The sequence below is a fragment of the Carettochelys insculpta genome, chromosome 8 (genome assembly GCF_033958435.1).
Source record: "Carettochelys insculpta isolate YL-2023 chromosome 8, ASM3395843v1, whole genome shotgun sequence".
NCBI lineage: Eukaryota > Metazoa > Chordata > Testudines > Carettochelyidae > Carettochelys > Carettochelys insculpta.
The window spans coordinates 42,205,866-42,222,484 of NC_134144.1; the positions used below are offsets into that span (position 1 = coordinate 42,205,866).

Here is a 16,619-nt window from a genome sequence, read left to right on the forward strand (position 1 = left end):
ATCAGAACTGAAAATGTACCATATGGCCAGAGTTAAGTGGAATGGTCAGATGAGATTTGCTGTTGCTTATCTACATAGAGAAATACAGTACTAGGTATTGATGGGGGAGTTGGTGGGCACATGTTACAATTTGTATTGGTTGTTCATATTACATATATGCTCTGGATTCTGGTTTATATTCTGACTCTTTGGTGTTGCCCAGGCAGTAGTATGTGGCTGGAATTTGGCCACAGTTGGCCAGCAAAGAATTCTTCTAGTGAAGGAGAACTGCTGGTGTGAGAGTTTAGGTGGGGTTAAAGACAGGATGTATCTTTAGAGGCCCTACATCAGTAGCGTAAGTTAAAACCTACACTGTTTATTTCATGCGGGGACCAGGCTTGTGCCAAGTTCATTGACCTATAAGTAGCTCCCTAGGGCTATGTCTACATGGCAGAGCTATTTCGGGATTCCTCAGTCTCCCGAAAGAGCTACTCCACGTCTTTGAAATGTGCCTGTTATTTCAAAGTATTTTTCGAAATACCGGGCACACTATTTTGGCATCCCTGTACTCCTTGTTGAAGGAGGAGAAAGGGAGGTTTCAAAATATTGCATTATTTCAACATTTGGTGCTGTGTAGACAGTGCCAAATGCCAAAATAGCCTATTTAAAAGAAACTTGAAATAAGATGCACAATTTACGTAGCACAAATTGTGTATCTTATTTGGAGTTTATGGTGCTGTGTAGACATTGCCTGGTGGTCCCATGCTCTTCCCTCCTCCACACAGAACTTTAAGCTCAGGGGAGCATTTCACCCTTAATCTCTAGTCTCTTGCCTGAACCACCTCATTGCCTACGATGAGCACTTTCAGTTGCACATGCATTATTACAGTGCATACTTACAGGTTAGCAGGTGGTTCCTGTCGGAAATTGTCCCCACCCATTTAAAAAAAACCACAAGAAGAAACCTCCATTGGGATCCCATCCTGAAGAGGCCACACTGTTGCCTCAGGAAGAGGATGAGGGACCTATCTCCCAATGCTGGCAGATCCTCCAAGATCTGTTCATATCCAAGGGCTACCTCCACAGAAGCTTTGTACCTCTTTGCCTTTCTGGTTATTGGTTCCTTTCCCCCTGCCTCCTTGGCAATTCTGTTCCTCAGAGCTGGGCTACTGACCCAGACAGTGATGCCCCAAGGACTCCCCCTGAAGGGCAACTGTATAATACAACTTGGGCCTGTTAGCCCAGTGCCCTGGCAATAAGTTTATCTGAGCGAATCTAAGGGGCATGATGTAGATCTCAGTTGGTGGCTGGCATGTGAAATACTTGTTACGTATGTACCATGTATTCTGATACAGAAATTTACAAAAATGATACATTGCATGTGGAAAGACTTTGAATTGAAACCAAATGCTTCTACCTGTCTCAGGGTTTTGTGCCAGTGCCCATCACAGGCATATCTCAGCTTTTCTGTGCTTAACTATATTGGCACAGAAAGGTCCTGTGTACATTATAGAGTCTTCCCCTTGTCTGGTTGTGGGAGACTTTCCGTGAGGTTTTAGTTTCTTCTTCTTATTAGTTTTGCCACTGACTTCAGTGGGGCCAGATTTTGCCCGTCAGTTTGAAATTAAATGCAAACATGAATTTGACAGAAATGTTGCACTGATTCCTAGCACCTTTATTTAATTGTGTATGGCCCTAACGGCCTCCGGATTGATATTTACTTTTTGTGACATTGACACCTCATTCCTCTTGCGTCTCCATTAAGGACCCATCTCAGCACTGATGTCATACAATAAGCAGAATCAATATGTGAAATTGCTTGTAAAAATTGTCAAATGCAAAGTAAAGAAAGGCAAATATGATTTTTTTAAAGCTGAAAAAGGAAACTGTCAGCAATGATGCACTCGCAGAATGCTTACTAGAGCCAAACAGTATATATAAGCCTGAGCAACAGAGGCAGCTAGGCAGATCTCAGGATCCTGAAAGCTTCCCAAAGTTCGGAAGAAAGAGTAGCTGTTCTTTTTCCCAGTTGCTGTGCATCTCTTCAAAGTATCAGAAGGTAAGAATCTTACCTGTGAGATTTGTTCAACAGCTTGAGTGCAACATCCAAGGTTAGTAGAGCAGATACAGGCTCTCTCAGTGTGGTGTTCTTTAACCTTTTATTGGTTTTAGTTAGCTTAGTTTCATTATCTTTTGATATTTGGAAAGAATAAATACTGTACATGATTATATTTTTAATCAGTTTTAGTTTATTCAGTGGAAGGTAGGTACTTTAACACAAAATGATCCAAAGATGCAAAATCAACTTCTAAGATGGACAGAAATTACAAAAATGAGGAAAATCAAACATGGAATCAAGGAAGAAGTGCAATACAGCAAGAATTTAAATTTTAGACACATGCATATAAATACTGATTTATTGTTTGTCTTACACTCCCATTTTCAAATACCATTTATTTGGCAGGAGTCCTTCCCAGATACTGAATCGCTTTGACTTAAAACAACATCAGCCCTTCTAGAAACATTCTAAAAGTCCTATAGAAAATAGTACTATTACTAGTAGAGGGCTAGAGAAATTAAATAAGCTTTTTCATAAACATTACTTAAAACTCTCTCAGACAAATTTGCCACTCTAGTACAACAGTTTGACAATAGTGTAACTCTACTGAAAGCATGTGGTTTGCATTCATGTTATATACTTTACAACATAATATGACATATGGGAAAGTTATATATTTTTAATAGAAAATTATAGCTTTCCTATAGGTTATTTTGAGCTAGCCTACAGAGTTTAATCCATAATTATATCCCAGTTATGGAATTCCATATGATGGTGGGGGGAAAAAAAAAACTCTGGAAAGGTATTAATTTCATCCCATAGAACTTTTCTATAAATGCATTTTATAGTGCAGCATGTATAAATTAGTAGTAAATTACAGGTACATTAAAGAGATAGTAGATTTATCATTTAATAACCTCGTGCTATCTGCAACAATCACATCTCCAGAAATCTATTTTTATTCATATTTTAATTTTCAAATAAAATATTTCTCATTCGTTAGTCCTAATGTAACTTGACTTATTGTTATTTATTTACTCTAGGAATGAATTGGGCTTTTAGCAGGATTTTTATGTACACTTTGCTGCAAAATATGTAAGTGAAGTTTCCACACAGTGTACTAAAGAAATCTGTAATAAAAAGTATTGAGAAGACTAGTGGAAGTCCAGCCTATCAAGAAACAAATATTCTTCTGTAATTCCACATGTAGAGTAAATGCTTATATGAACCAATAACTTCTTCAGTTTTAACCATTTTGATCGAGATTTATAATACGCATCCCTGAGTTTCTCTGGTGGTTAGAACATTGCTTAAGAGCATCCATCCATTCGACAGCTTTGTTAACTTTTGTGTGTAACTGTAACAACCTCAGTTTAGCTAACACATTTTTGAAATCACAGGAAAGGAAGCATTTGAACTATACTTTCTAATTCCTAGTTAAAGAGAAATTAGAAAAGAATTCTTTAGCCACCTGAAAAAAATGACATCAGTTTCTATCTAAAATTGATTTCATTTTGATTGGAACTTTAACATGTGAGACTGCAATCACGTGGTAATAGTTTCTACAAAATCTAAACCTCTCAAGTAGGGTCAAGAGCCAAGTTCCACTTGCTATGGAAAGAGTTTCATCTGGCTTTCAGGAAATAAATGTAGGTGATAAATCTATACAAATACTCTTTTTGTTATTAATTCCTCTTTCTCTATAGCGCACACTTGTGTTTTCTGGAAAGAAGTAATAACATGAGAACACTCATTTCTAGTTACTGTTTTTGTTTCTTTGACTTAGACAAAAATAAGTAACTATTACTGACAGTGATCAGAGGTGCTAAATATTGAAGAATAAATGTACAGAAATGAATCTTAAATTTCAAGATAAAATGATTGACAAATGAAATGCAGCTGTTTTCAAAATATCTGGCTGGCTAAAAGGCAGGTTTCACTAACTTTAAGATTCTCAAATCTTGCACATACTTTGTGGGTGTAATCTGTTACTTTCCTCACCAAATGATACTCACTGATACAATCTAAGGTCTTGATTCTGGAAAACATACCTATTTAGAAAAAAACTCAGACACGTAGTTCAATTTAAATCATATCAGAATAAGTGGGCATGATTTCATATAATGTTAAGTTTTTTGTGTAGGTCTTGCAAGATTGGAGCGTAAGGATCTGTCCCCAAAACCCACTGAACTCAGTCTCTGTCTTCTAACTTATTTCAGTCAACTTTGAATCACGTTCTTTATATTTTTTAAATTATTAGCTAAATACCAGCTTTTTTCTTATTGATGATATTCAACATAAATAGTATTTCTTGACCGAACTATTTAATGTCTAATCGTGTTAGTCCTAGAAACTTGTGACTGAGAAACAAGTGTTTATAGACTTTGGGATTTGTCTTGTAGTCTTTAAACGCAAGAAATATAAAACTGATGTATTCTTTAAGCTCAACATTGGATGTCAGTGTTGTACCACTGAATTACAGCTCTAACTGGACAGAGAGTTAACCACTGTCGCTGGATTTTGATAGTTTTAAGACCAGTGTAGCACTGTTCTAGGTACAATATGCATATGATATTGAAATGGAGTAATCAAACCTTATGCTTCAAGGCATAATCGAATCCCTGCAGAGGTCAGAAAGGAATTCTTGCAACATTGGCTAACTGCAGTTTTGAAGGCACTTAATGGCACCGTTCACGGGTGTCATGGCTGAAAGGTCTGATACAATATGGCAAATCATATATTTTATTCATTTTTCTAGCTGTAAGGTGCCACTTAACTGTATTGCCTTATGCTGCAACACAGAAGTATTGTTTTATCACTGGTCATTAGCATTCCACTGAGACTAGGGCCTTATCTAGTAACAGCAGTTGTGTTCTCCCTGAGCAAAACTGACAAGTCTGGCAACAGTGAAGCAGTTAATACAAGGGGGCAGATCCTCAGAAGAAGTAAACTGTCTTAGCTGTCAGGAAGTCAAATAAGTTAGGACAATTTGCACCAGCCACAGATCTGCCCCTTGATATTTAGAAGGCCGGTTTGGTGAATGTTTGGCTTCTATATCTCACACTCACTGTTCGGTACATACTTTTGTATGAACACCTTCTATCCTACTACCTTCCCGGCACCATTGCTCTGCATCTAAGCTATATGTATTTAGCGATGAGGAAGAAAACTTCAGTATGCTTGTCTGAATATGCAACAAAGAATGAGTCTTAGTCAGTGCCTACTGGAAAGTGCTTGCTATCCATCAACTGCTATCCATCAACACATGGCTTGTTATATTTTCCACCCATAGGTTTTAGCCAAATTATTCGTCATTTAGTTTCCATTGAGTCTTCTACTCTGTTATGTTTCATGTCCAGTTGTATGTCATTTCATAACTAATGGAAGATAAAAGTTGTCATGTTCAATTATGTATGGACCTGCTCTGAAATGTGTCATAGCATAAACCTGCAATAGCCCATAGTTTCAATATATTGTTGCATAGAAAGGGTCCATTTTTTTCTCTGTCATACTATGTGAGGCTCACTGAATTCAAATAGTATTACTGAGATTTTATGGAGTTTAAATCAGTGCAGAATTTAGTTGAGCACGAGAGTAATTTGTTCTGAAACCTGGAGCAATGGGGAGGATTATAAATTATGTAAAAGGTGAAGTTTATTTTTTTCATTGGCCTCTACGGATTTAGTTAGCCACTTAACATTTTATTTCAACTGGCTCATTTTTTCTATCTCCCTTTGTTTTTCAGACTGTAGTATAAACTTCTCTGGATCATTTTCATGGATGGAAAAGTGGCTTTTTTCAAGCACACAACTGAGTTTTAGTTCAAATGCATAATGAAACATTTCCAATTACCTTCAATTTCTGTGAACGTAGGACAATTTCAGTTGCTTTAGAGTGAATTAACTGTTATCCATGCTGATTCCAAAGCATGAATTGAGGAAGACAAGCTACATTTTCAGTTAAATATTTTATTTTAATAGCCAAAAGCATGAGTCCAAAATATATATTAATTAATATTTTTGAACAATCATTTCATAAAGTTAAGGACTGATGCAAAACTAGTACTTTAAAATCTACTAGCTATTTCATAATATTTTTCTTCAATTTACATGGAGGCCTTTGTTTCAAAATGCATTAGCCAGACTTAGCGAATACTTCTGCTAACTGGTGTGCAAACTTGTGTGGATGGCCTGACTGAAATCAACAGGGCTACTTGCAGTAATACCAGCTATGCTCAGCTGTAAACGTCTGCAATGCTGGGCAGAATTATTTTGGTCAAATACTTTATTCTATGAAAGTGCAATTTCAGCACCCTCAAAACTGTGACTTTGCACTGGACTTGGCGTGCAGTTTCACAGAAATGAAAAATTAGAAAGAAATTTGGAAAAATCAAACTGTTTGACATTTTTAAAATGATGTACTTTGATTTTTCATTCCAAAAATGCCATTTTGTGTTAAATTTAGCTAGGTTTGTTTTTTAAAGCATTAAGTAAAAAGCACCCACAAATTTAACAAAAATTAAAAAAACAGAACAAAATGGTTCATTCAGCATTGACCATTTTTTCAGTTCTGTCAACAAACCGAAGAAAAAAAATCAATTATTTGTTCATCACCAGTACTGAGTCCTATTAATAATGGTACTATTTATATATTAAGGAACAGATGGCAAACACCTTACTTACCTTGGTGATATATTATTTAAGACAATGAAAATATAGGTTGAACCTCTCTAGTTCAGCACCCTGAGGCCCTCATCAGTGCTGAAAGAGAATTTGCCGAACACGGAAGGTCAATATTGTCTAGCAGCATTACCGACACTTCCACTGCTACCTGGGCCTTTAGAAGACATGCAGGGGTAAATTACCACTAAATAGCAGCACAGAACACTGAGAGCCAGTGGCTGTAAACAACCTTTATGGGATGGCAGGACACTTGGCTAAACCCATGAAAAATGGTCATCTGGCTAATTAAAATTATGCCAAATTATGGATGCTACTGGAGAAGAGAGTGCTGGATTAGAGAGTTTCAGCCTGTACTTGTGTGGGAAAGTGCTCATTCATCTGAATAAGGGATTCGCAACGTAGGTCTGAACAGCCAAAATACGTAGACCATGGATCACGCTGTCTTGAATAATCTTACTCACGAGACCACACAGGAAGTAGGATAGAGATCACAATCTAGTCCATTATTACTAATTTTATACAATCAGTGGAACTACCCACAGAATATGCATTACATTTCACAGTGTATTAATGTCAGGCTTGTAGGCTACAGCTAAACCGTTGTTGCTATTTCGGGATACAAATGCTATTTCGAGCATGGTATTCTGTTTCTGCTACGCCTCGTCATGAGAGGGGTACCAGAAACCTCGAAATGAGGTAACTTTAAATACCTTACACAATTTGAATTGAGCAAATTGCATAAGTTATTTTGAGTTACGGCTACAGTGTAGCCATAGCCTAAATGGTTGAAGCAACCTATACACCTCATGAGGAACACAAATGGAAAACCTAACCCTGTATTAGGAATAGCAAAGGCAACCTAAACACAAGGGATACTGAGTTGCCTTCTGTATCACAAATTTCTAAACATTATTTTACTTATTTTTCATAAAAGTCCCACCCTGGATTGAAATTTGCCTATTTTACCCAAGGAGCCCAATCTCACAAGTGTTTGTTGTTTTAAAGGAAAAAAAAACAAAAACAATTCATGAGGGAAAAGATTTAGGAGTGAGAAGATGAAGAAAAATGCTCAGGGCAAGAAGAGCAGCTGAATGTGATGCTACACCCGGGGATGGGATTTTACATTTATTCCTTTCATCAATAAATTAAAAAAATTAAAAACCACCTCAGTTGTGTTATACACTGTAGTATGAAAACTGCAATACATTGAAACGATGGAGGATTTGCATTCTTGTATACACAGGGTTGCATTCCATTCTATATTAATGGGTGCCCCTCTTGATATATTGCCTTCAAAGTTCGTAAAGAGGTCTATATTTATTTAGCACCCCTCCCCCATTGTGTTCTAACAGGCAATGAAAATGAAAAGCATTTATTTTGTGGCTGGATTGCTTTTAATGATCATTCAAGGCAGCTGGCAAAATCCTCTTCAAGACACACAAGAGAAATCCAGGTAAACGCTACAAATCAAACATCTCTGAATAATCCACAAATATTCCACTGTACTTTTTGCACAACTCGAAGCAAAATATTTGAATTGAGGGAAAGTTTATTATAATATTTAATTTGTCACTGGATCAGAGAAGGATATTTATATTGCCAAGTTCAATGTATAGAGAGAGTGGTGTTCCAAACGGGCTCTTTTTTTTTTTTGTCCTAATAGACTCTTAGTTCCACAGTTACCTGGCTGCAATATTAATTAGCTCTGCCAGCCAGCTCACTATCAGATGAGCAGCAAGTAATTTTTGTTTCTATTTTTTTGTTCTTATTCTGTTGAAATAAAAAAAAATAAAGAAAAGAAAAGAATTCAATGCAAGTATGGCACCTGTAGAAAGTGCTATCATCCATGCTTATTAATGTGTTACAAACTATTCATAGATCATTCAAAGCTTTCCAGACTGAACCATTAGATGAATCTAGACAGCTGAATGAAGTAAAACGTCATTCACAAGGCACATTCACCAGTGATTACAGCAAGTACTTGGACACTAGACGAGCTCAGGATTTTGTGCAATGGTTAATGAGCACTAAAAGAAGCGGGTAAGCATATTGGGAAACCCATTATAAATCTCCATGCACCGATATATCCATAATCCAGTGCATGCCAGGAATCAGTTCACTGCTCATCTTTTCCTCCCACAATATGCTCTAATTTCCTTTTAAATGAATAGCATACACATCAGAGAAGAAAACCTAAAGGATCATTGAAACATAGCATTGATATGTTAACAAAAAAGAGTCAACCATGGAGGATCATTTTTATATATGAGTTCAATGTTTTTTAAAGTAGCAGAAATGTTCAGTAGAAAATAGCCATCAGTCTTGTGGCCAAGATCTGGTGTGGTACCCGTATGTGATCTGATATGTCATCTGCAAGGAACCTTTTCCAGGAAGCCCTTACAGGAAGATGGGCTCACTGACCTAATAGATCTTTTCCGGGTATAACTATTTTGATCCTGTGGTCTCCTTATAGAACACTCATCAAGGATTAAGCTTTGCTTATCACCGGATGCCTCATTTGTGCCATAGAAATATTGGTACTGCTAGTGCTGGAAGTGCATGCCTTTCTGGAAGATATGTTTTGTTCAAATACAAGTTTCGGGTCTCAGCATAGAAACAGTTGCTGCTAACTTGTTAATTTCCTGTGTAATGATGGTCCAGAAGGACAGCAATATCAAGCTAAAAGTTTCAAGAACTGGTATTCAATTAAATTCATGCTCCCTGAAAATATCAGAGCACTCAAATGGGCAGTTTAGCATTAACAGATTTTTTTACTTTGATATTTAAATAATGTTCAATAGCATATTATAAACTAATGCATGCAATGCGCTCTACAGTGTACTAATATAATATTAGAGGCTAATGACTCTGGGTCTTTGCTACAGACAACCAGCGCTGAAGGAGAGAGAGAATGAAAAATTCCTGGATGAGCTCTCAAGGTACTTTACAATGCTGGATAGAATCATAGAACACTAGAACTGGAAGGGACCTCACGAGGTCATCGAGTCCAGTCCACTGCCCTTGACCAAGCACCACCTAGACCTCTGTTTCTTAAACTATGTCCCATGGAACCACTAGTGTTCCATGCCCAACTCGCAGGTGTGCTGTGACCATCTGATACTTTTTGATCTCATACCCTGATGGTATATATTTTCTGTTATTCAAACCAAATACAATGTTACTTCTTCACTTCTATGATATCTGATTAAATTACTTCAATTTGGTTTCGCTGCATATGTTGCTGGGTTTTTTTGTCTTACAATTTTTCTAAGAAAATTTTCATAGGTTTTCTGCATAAAAATGTTATTGTTTGGTGTTCTGTAGTCTCAAATAATTTAGAAACACTGGTCTAGACCATCCCTGGTACCTAACCTGCTCTTAAATATCTCCAGTGCTGGAGATTCCACAATTTCCCTAGGCAGGTTATTTCAGAAATTTACTTGAACTTGGCAGTAACAGAGCCAGCCTTTACCCCAGGGGAACTTGAACCCACAGTCCCTGGATTAGGAGGCCAATATCATATCCATTAGGCCACTGGGGCATGAAATATATTATGCTGAAGGAAATGAAACAATTGAAATATACGGAATTACTTACAGCTCCATAATTATAATCCAAATTAGATACTCCATCCTGAGAAGAAAGTTTGAGAAATGGTTGAGATTTTCATTATGATAGGGAAACTTGGAACCAGTGACTGAGCTAACTGAATTCAGGAATAACTTCAAGAATGTAGCAGTATGATTGCAGGAAAGGAAATTTTAGGAAACAAAGAAATCTAAGGACTAAACTACTCAGGAAGAAGTACTAAAAATCCCACAAATATAGGGGACAAGGCAGGAGAATCCTAAGAAATACGGATTTGGGGGATCAATGTTGGACGTAAGGCTAATGAAACTGGAATGATACACGATGAGACAGCAAGATATTTTAACTGAATAGCACAAGGATATGTGTTAGGTTCATTTTTATGTAACTTGTTCATTCGAGAAGGGGGAATAGATGGCATGTAAATGAAAAGTGCAGATGGCACTAACTGGGAGGAATGTCAAACTCCCAAGCAGACCGAAAAATAAAGCTAAGGGCCCTACAAAAAATTTGAAACATGGACAGAAAATAACAAATGCTAGAAGTAAATGCAAACTAATACATCTGGGCTAGGTCTAAGCTAGCAAGAGGTTTTTTTCTTCCCACCCCCCCCCCCCCCCCCCCCCCCCCCAAAAAAGCCAGGCCTCTTTCAAAAATCCCATGGAGCTTCTACACACAAAATGAGTTCTTCTGATATTAAATTAGAAGACTGGGGCACTTTTTCCAGCAGCTCTCTTCATCTCCTGGATGAGGAACAGCGCCCTTTTCTGAAAGATTCTTTTGGGGAAAAAAAAGTGAGTGAGTAGACACCCCCAGGGGCCCTTTTTTTCAACGGAGCAGTCCTCCATGGTGGTGTATTTTTCAATACACAGCATTTCCAGGCCCATTCTTTCAAAAAAGTGGCCAGGGTGCAGCCTCTCTCTATCAAAAGAGCAGATTGATTTTCTGATCTGCTTTTTTGTGTGTGGTGGTGGACTTTCGAAAGAAGGTTTTTTGGAAGAGGCCTTCCAAAAGAACTTCTTTCAAAGGACCACTGTAGTATAGCATTTTTGGAGAAAAATGCTCCAAAATATGTTTACTCTCTTGGACACCAGAGGGTGGATGGTCCAAGCAATTATAGTGAATAGCAAATTAGATGTAATTTTGCAGTGCAATTTGGCTTTCAGAAAAGACCAGTATGTTCAGTTTTGGTCTGAATATGCAGGATGTCAAGGAGAGAATGGAAATACCCCATTCCTATGCCAGCTTGACGTGACCACACCTGAAATAGTTTTGGAAACCATATAAACAAATGAATATTGAAAAACTGGAGGTAGTTCAGAGAAGAGTAACCAAAAACAGTAAACAGTGGAAGGAAATAAAGGCAAAGGAAGTTAAAGCTGCACAGATTTAGATTGGCTCAGAGAAAAAGCAGGGGTATGATGGAAATATTTTGGGCTGTGCAAGGACATGTAACTAAGTGTATGTCTATACTATGTGGAAGATCGGCCTGGTCAGGGCCGATATTCCAGAGTTCGATTTTGTGCACCTGGTAGAGATGAGAAAAATCAAACTATCTGTGGTTGGCTGTTGACCCCTGTACTGCTTGATATCACAAGGACTAAAGGAGGTCAATGGGAGATTTTCTCACATCAACCTCCCTCTGTGAAGATTGCCAGGTAAGTCGATTGCAGATAAGTCGATTCTAGTTATGCAATTGCCATAGCTAGAATTGTGTATCTGCAATCGACTTACCTACCTAGCATAGACCAGGCCTAAGACATAAGGTGAAAATATGAAGGCTAATTGGGACGAAGGGGGGGCAATTTCTTACTAATGAGAAATGCTGGTTCTGATAGGAAGAAAAGCCAACGGAAGTGAACAAAGGACATAAATAGATAAAGTGGTAACATGATCATACTTTCAAGAGAACTGCTTTTCTGATGAAGCGGGTCTTTGCCCACGAAAGCTTATGCTCCAAAATATCTGTTTGTCTATAAGGTGCCACAGGATTTCTTGTTTTTTTTGAAGATACAGACTAACATGGCTACCTCTCTGATACTTGCAGCAATGGACTCTCAAGGCGTCATGCTGAATTTGAGAGGCATGCTGAGGGCACCTACACCAGTGACATCACCTCTTACTTGGAGGGTCAAGCTGCCAAAGAGTTCGTTGCTTGGTTAGTGAATGGACGAGGAAGAAGAGAGTAAGAATCCCCCCTTTCCTATCATATGTTGCTTCGCTTTTCTGGTTAGAAATCATGCCTAATGGAACCATGCTCTAGTTTTGTTTTATTCTTGCTGTATTTCATATTTCCCATTGTATCTTAAGATGCATTGTGGGCATGTCAGTCCTACTACAGATTAAGATGAAGATATTGACAAGTTTGATGTGTTGTTACACTATAAGAGATCAAGGTAGAGTCCAGGTCAACACATCTCTTTCTATGATCTGTTTACTGGCTTCCCTTCTTCCACAGTAAGTTCAAGAGTCAGCTTCCTGTCCTCTGAGTGCCTTCCTATAGCTCTTCCCCCCACACATTCCTGACCTCTTGGCTTCTACATTTTTTCTTGTCCATACCCTCCTCCCAAGCTTCAGTCTTTGCTGCTTACCCTCTTTGCTCATTCTTGACCGTGTGCTTCCTTTCATGATGACCATTACACTTGGAACAGCCTCCTGTTTAATTGTTTCCAAGCATGTTCTGTCTCTTCCTGTTTCAAATTTCCACCTGCTCTTCATGGCTTAGCAGTTTCAATGTTCTCATGACTAGGCAATCTGTTATTATTCTACACTTATTGGAGCTTTTAGACTGTAAGCTCTTCAGGGCAGAGATTTTATTTCACCCTCTGGTTTTTTGAAAAAAAAAAAACTAGCTGTAAAGCACCACGTATGTCTCTGGTGCTATATATGAAATAATAATAAAATTAATAATAATAAAACATAATCTCTATGGCAAGATTGTGTGTTGAGATCTAGGAATAGCTAACAGGTAAAGTAATTCTGAAAGGACTGGCGAGTTATAATACTGATGTTCTGATTTCCAGTAGTCTTCTTGTCATGGGTAACGAATAGCATGCGGGGGCAGCAGAATGGCATTTGTGGGTCCGTAGATAATGGAGGTAAAAATTAGGCACCCAGTTCCCAGGTGTGGTGGAGCAATGCTCAGCCCAGAATTCTGGCCAGGAAAGTGTGTGTGTAATTTTAGCCACCTTTCTGCAAACTTGATCCTTCGCCTTAGTCTATGTCAAACTAGCCTCTGGGGTATCATGCAATAGCCTAAAGGTTATTCTAAATATGCCAGTTAGAGGGCACCCCAGAGGGGCCATTCTGCTTGCTAGAGATCACCCGAGGACAGTATGCTCCAGCTCCAGCTCCAGCTCAGCTGGGCCCTGTATGTTCAAGAATGCCCCCTGCCTACTGGGAGCGAGCAAATAAGGTAAAGGTGTCTGTCAGGGCAATCTCTGGATGCTCTGTTAGATCAGAAGCACAAAGAGGAGCCAAGCTCTAGCCCCATACATAGGTACTAGAATCAGAGTCACTGGGGTTCCTGCAGCACCCCTTGGTTTGAAATGGTTTCCATTCTATGAAAGGTTTACATTATGGTTAAATAGCTCTTAACACCCCATTTTAAGTATTGTGCCAGGCCCCAGGGTGCCATATGTTTGTATACGGCATGCAAACACAGCATTTAGGAAAATACTACCATTGGCATTTGTTAATTCACAAAGCTTTCACTCTCAATTGATTTTACTAGCAGGGTAAATATTCATGCATTAACATTTCAGGATTTATAAATCTAGGATTTCATACATCCAATAAAACTATTAATCAGCTGCATGAAACAGTTGGCTAGAATATAATAGCACTCCATTCTTAAGCAGCAAAGCTTATTATGTTTACAGTGGATGTTATTGTGTTTTAGTCTCAGCTGTGAGTAACATTGGCTTAGGAAATTGCTGTTTGATGTATTATGTCTGGTGTTTCTGGCTTTTTTTAATTATAATTGAGGAATTAAGGCTCGCTTAAAAAAATCCCTGAGAAACAGTGCCCTAACTGGGAAAGGAAGACATCCAAATTGTCTTGTATCACTTACAAATGCTCCAAATGTTTAAACATAGAACATTCTACTGTGCGGCTAGCCTTGCATTCCTCGAAATCAGAAGGAGCTCTGAGTGGGTAAAAGCTGCCAGGTGAAGCCCTTGTACAGCCTTGCTTGTGTTGGTCTGCATAGCTACTAGTTGACAATTTCTGCCCTTTAAAGTTTCTCAGAAGACGCTAATGCAGTTGAAGAGCTGGACAGAAGACATGCAGATGGCACTTTTACCAGTGATATCAACAAAGTCCTTGATGACATGGCTGCCAAAGAATTCTTAAAGTGGCTGATTAACACAAAAGTTACCCAGAGGTGATTGAATTTTGATCATTTTAGATCTTAGTATATTTAGCTGTGTAAAATATTTGCAGCACATTGAGAAAATGCAGCTCATTTTCACTTAGCTGTCATGATTTATTTATATCCATACATGTATTAAAAATGCTGCACTATGGGCTGTGCCACAGACTGTAAACAAAAACATTCCAAGTATAGTCCATGTTTTGTATCAAGATCCAAATTGCTGATGAAAAACTGACTAGTACATAGCAAATATAAACATCAAATTACTATTAAAATGTATCAATGATATTAAAGAAAAAGAGAGAGCGAATGAAAAAAGAAAATAGTCTAAACAAGTGGTCTGAGCACAGATGTAGGATCCAGGAACTCCTGGACTCCTTATGGCACAAACAACCTCTGTGGCTAATGAATGTAATTTAAGACTCCTGCCTCAGTTTGTAAAATGGGAAAATAAAGTGTTCTAAACCAGCTCTTGGAACCCTTTAGGTTATGTGTTGATGTTTGTAAGTCATTTTTAAGACAACGTTGCTCAAATGGAGAACTATGTAATGGCTTTATTTCCAAAGCAACTGAGTGCCTTCCCTGTGAAAAATAAGACTTTCATGCATATCATACAAAAATGGAAACATCCAAAATCACTAGGCACTTTTGAAAATGTCAACCAACAAATATTAATTCTCAATATTAAAGCTTGGAAGTAACTATTAAAATATACGTTGTATTGGCTTTTTTGCATTTAGTACAATCTGGAAAAAGTACAGCATGAAAACAGTTCATGAAAAGAGCATACACTGAAAATATCTTTACCTTGGAAATAATTGTGATTTCAACCTGATATTAGAGGGTGTCATTAAAGGCCTTATGGCAGTAATAGCAGTTAAATCTTAACCAGGAAGAATGTCTTCCACATATGTTTAACCTTTGGAATACTGTAACTGTTCCTAATTATGTCCTTTTGTATTTCCAGGGACCTTTTGGGGGAATACCAGTAAAAGTGTAAAATAAATATGCGACAAGTCAAGATCTTCACTGTGTCAGCTGTTGGTCACCAGGGGTTTCTGAAATTAGTGTTTTCTAAACTATATGGAGTATAACCTAAAGCCATATTGCTTTGCATGCCAAGAATTGAATTTTACTATAGTGTAATGTTGCCAAAGGATTATATATGAAAAAGGTCTTGCCAAAAGGACACACTAAGTAACAGCTTTAAGAATACAAAAATGCCTCATCTTCATATTTTCCATTTATTTGGGGCCAAAATAACTCTATTTACATTTAGCAATGAAATTATTTTTCTATTAAATCAACTTGTACATAGGATTGATTCAAAACACCAAATGTCTGCATTATTAGAAAGGGGCTGGCAGTCACAAATGTCTGAGAAGTGAACTTCCCTCTTGAAACCTTTGTTATAAAAAGGCTAAGCTTTCAGGATATTAAATGATAGCCTTAAATAAATTTTTTCAAGCTTCCTTTCTGTTGTCATTTTTGGTATGTGTGTGTCCCCCTTCTTATGTCTTTGAAGAAAAACAGGTTTATTTAAATCTAAAGAATTAAAGTGTCACTGAGCTTCAAAGTGATTCATTTGTAATGCTGTGCGTAAAATTAGCATTTGTTTCCTGACACAGGAGTTCCTCTTGTGAATGGTTTCATTAAATGTTTATGATTATTTCCAAAACTGGGGACATATAAATTTAAAGTAGAGTTTTGCTGAAAAAAAGAAAAAAGTTGAGTTTAAGGGGGATTTGGTGATGGCGTTTTAAAATGTTCCACATTCTTATAAACTGTTGCATTTCAACATGTGCCAGAGCAGCCATCTTCACAAATTTTTGAGTGCTGCATATTACTTGTACCACACACTGGTGTGCAATACCATGAACCCAAAAGTGTGGGTCAGTTTGTTCAAATACAGTCAGTGTTGGCTTGTCCTTCCACC

The 16,619-nt window shown here is 37.7% G+C and overlaps 1 protein-coding gene across 1 annotated transcript; it reads left to right on the forward strand.

Moving 5' to 3' along the window:
• The first annotated feature begins 1,975 nt into the window (after positions 1-1,975).
• Positions 1,976-15,757, forward strand: GCG (glucagon). The gene is made up of 6 exons (XM_075001220.1): positions 1,976-2,038; positions 8,073-8,173; positions 8,599-8,760; positions 12,356-12,493; positions 14,549-14,692; positions 15,651-15,757. Exons 2-6 carry the CDS (start codon positions 8,076-8,078, stop codon positions 15,673-15,675), a joined length of 567 nt encoding a protein of 188 aa, XP_074857321.1. The 5' UTR covers positions 1,976-2,038; positions 8,073-8,075; the 3' UTR covers positions 15,676-15,757.
• The last annotated feature ends 862 nt before the right edge of the window (positions 15,758-16,619 follow it).

Bases quoted from the DNA above. Each gene is read 5' to 3' on its own strand.
- GCG (XM_075001220.1), top strand. From the start codon at position 8,076: ATGAAAATGAAAAGCATTTATTTTGTGGCTGGATTGCTTTTAATGATC. The intron at 8,174-8,598 runs GTAAACGCTACA...AACTATTCATAG, and splicing joins GACACACAAGAGAAATCCAG to ATCATTCAAAGCTTTCCAGA. The intron at 12,494-14,548 runs GTAAGAATCCCC...TGCCCTTTAAAG, and splicing joins AATGGACGAGGAAGAAGAGA to TTTCTCAGAAGACGCTAATG.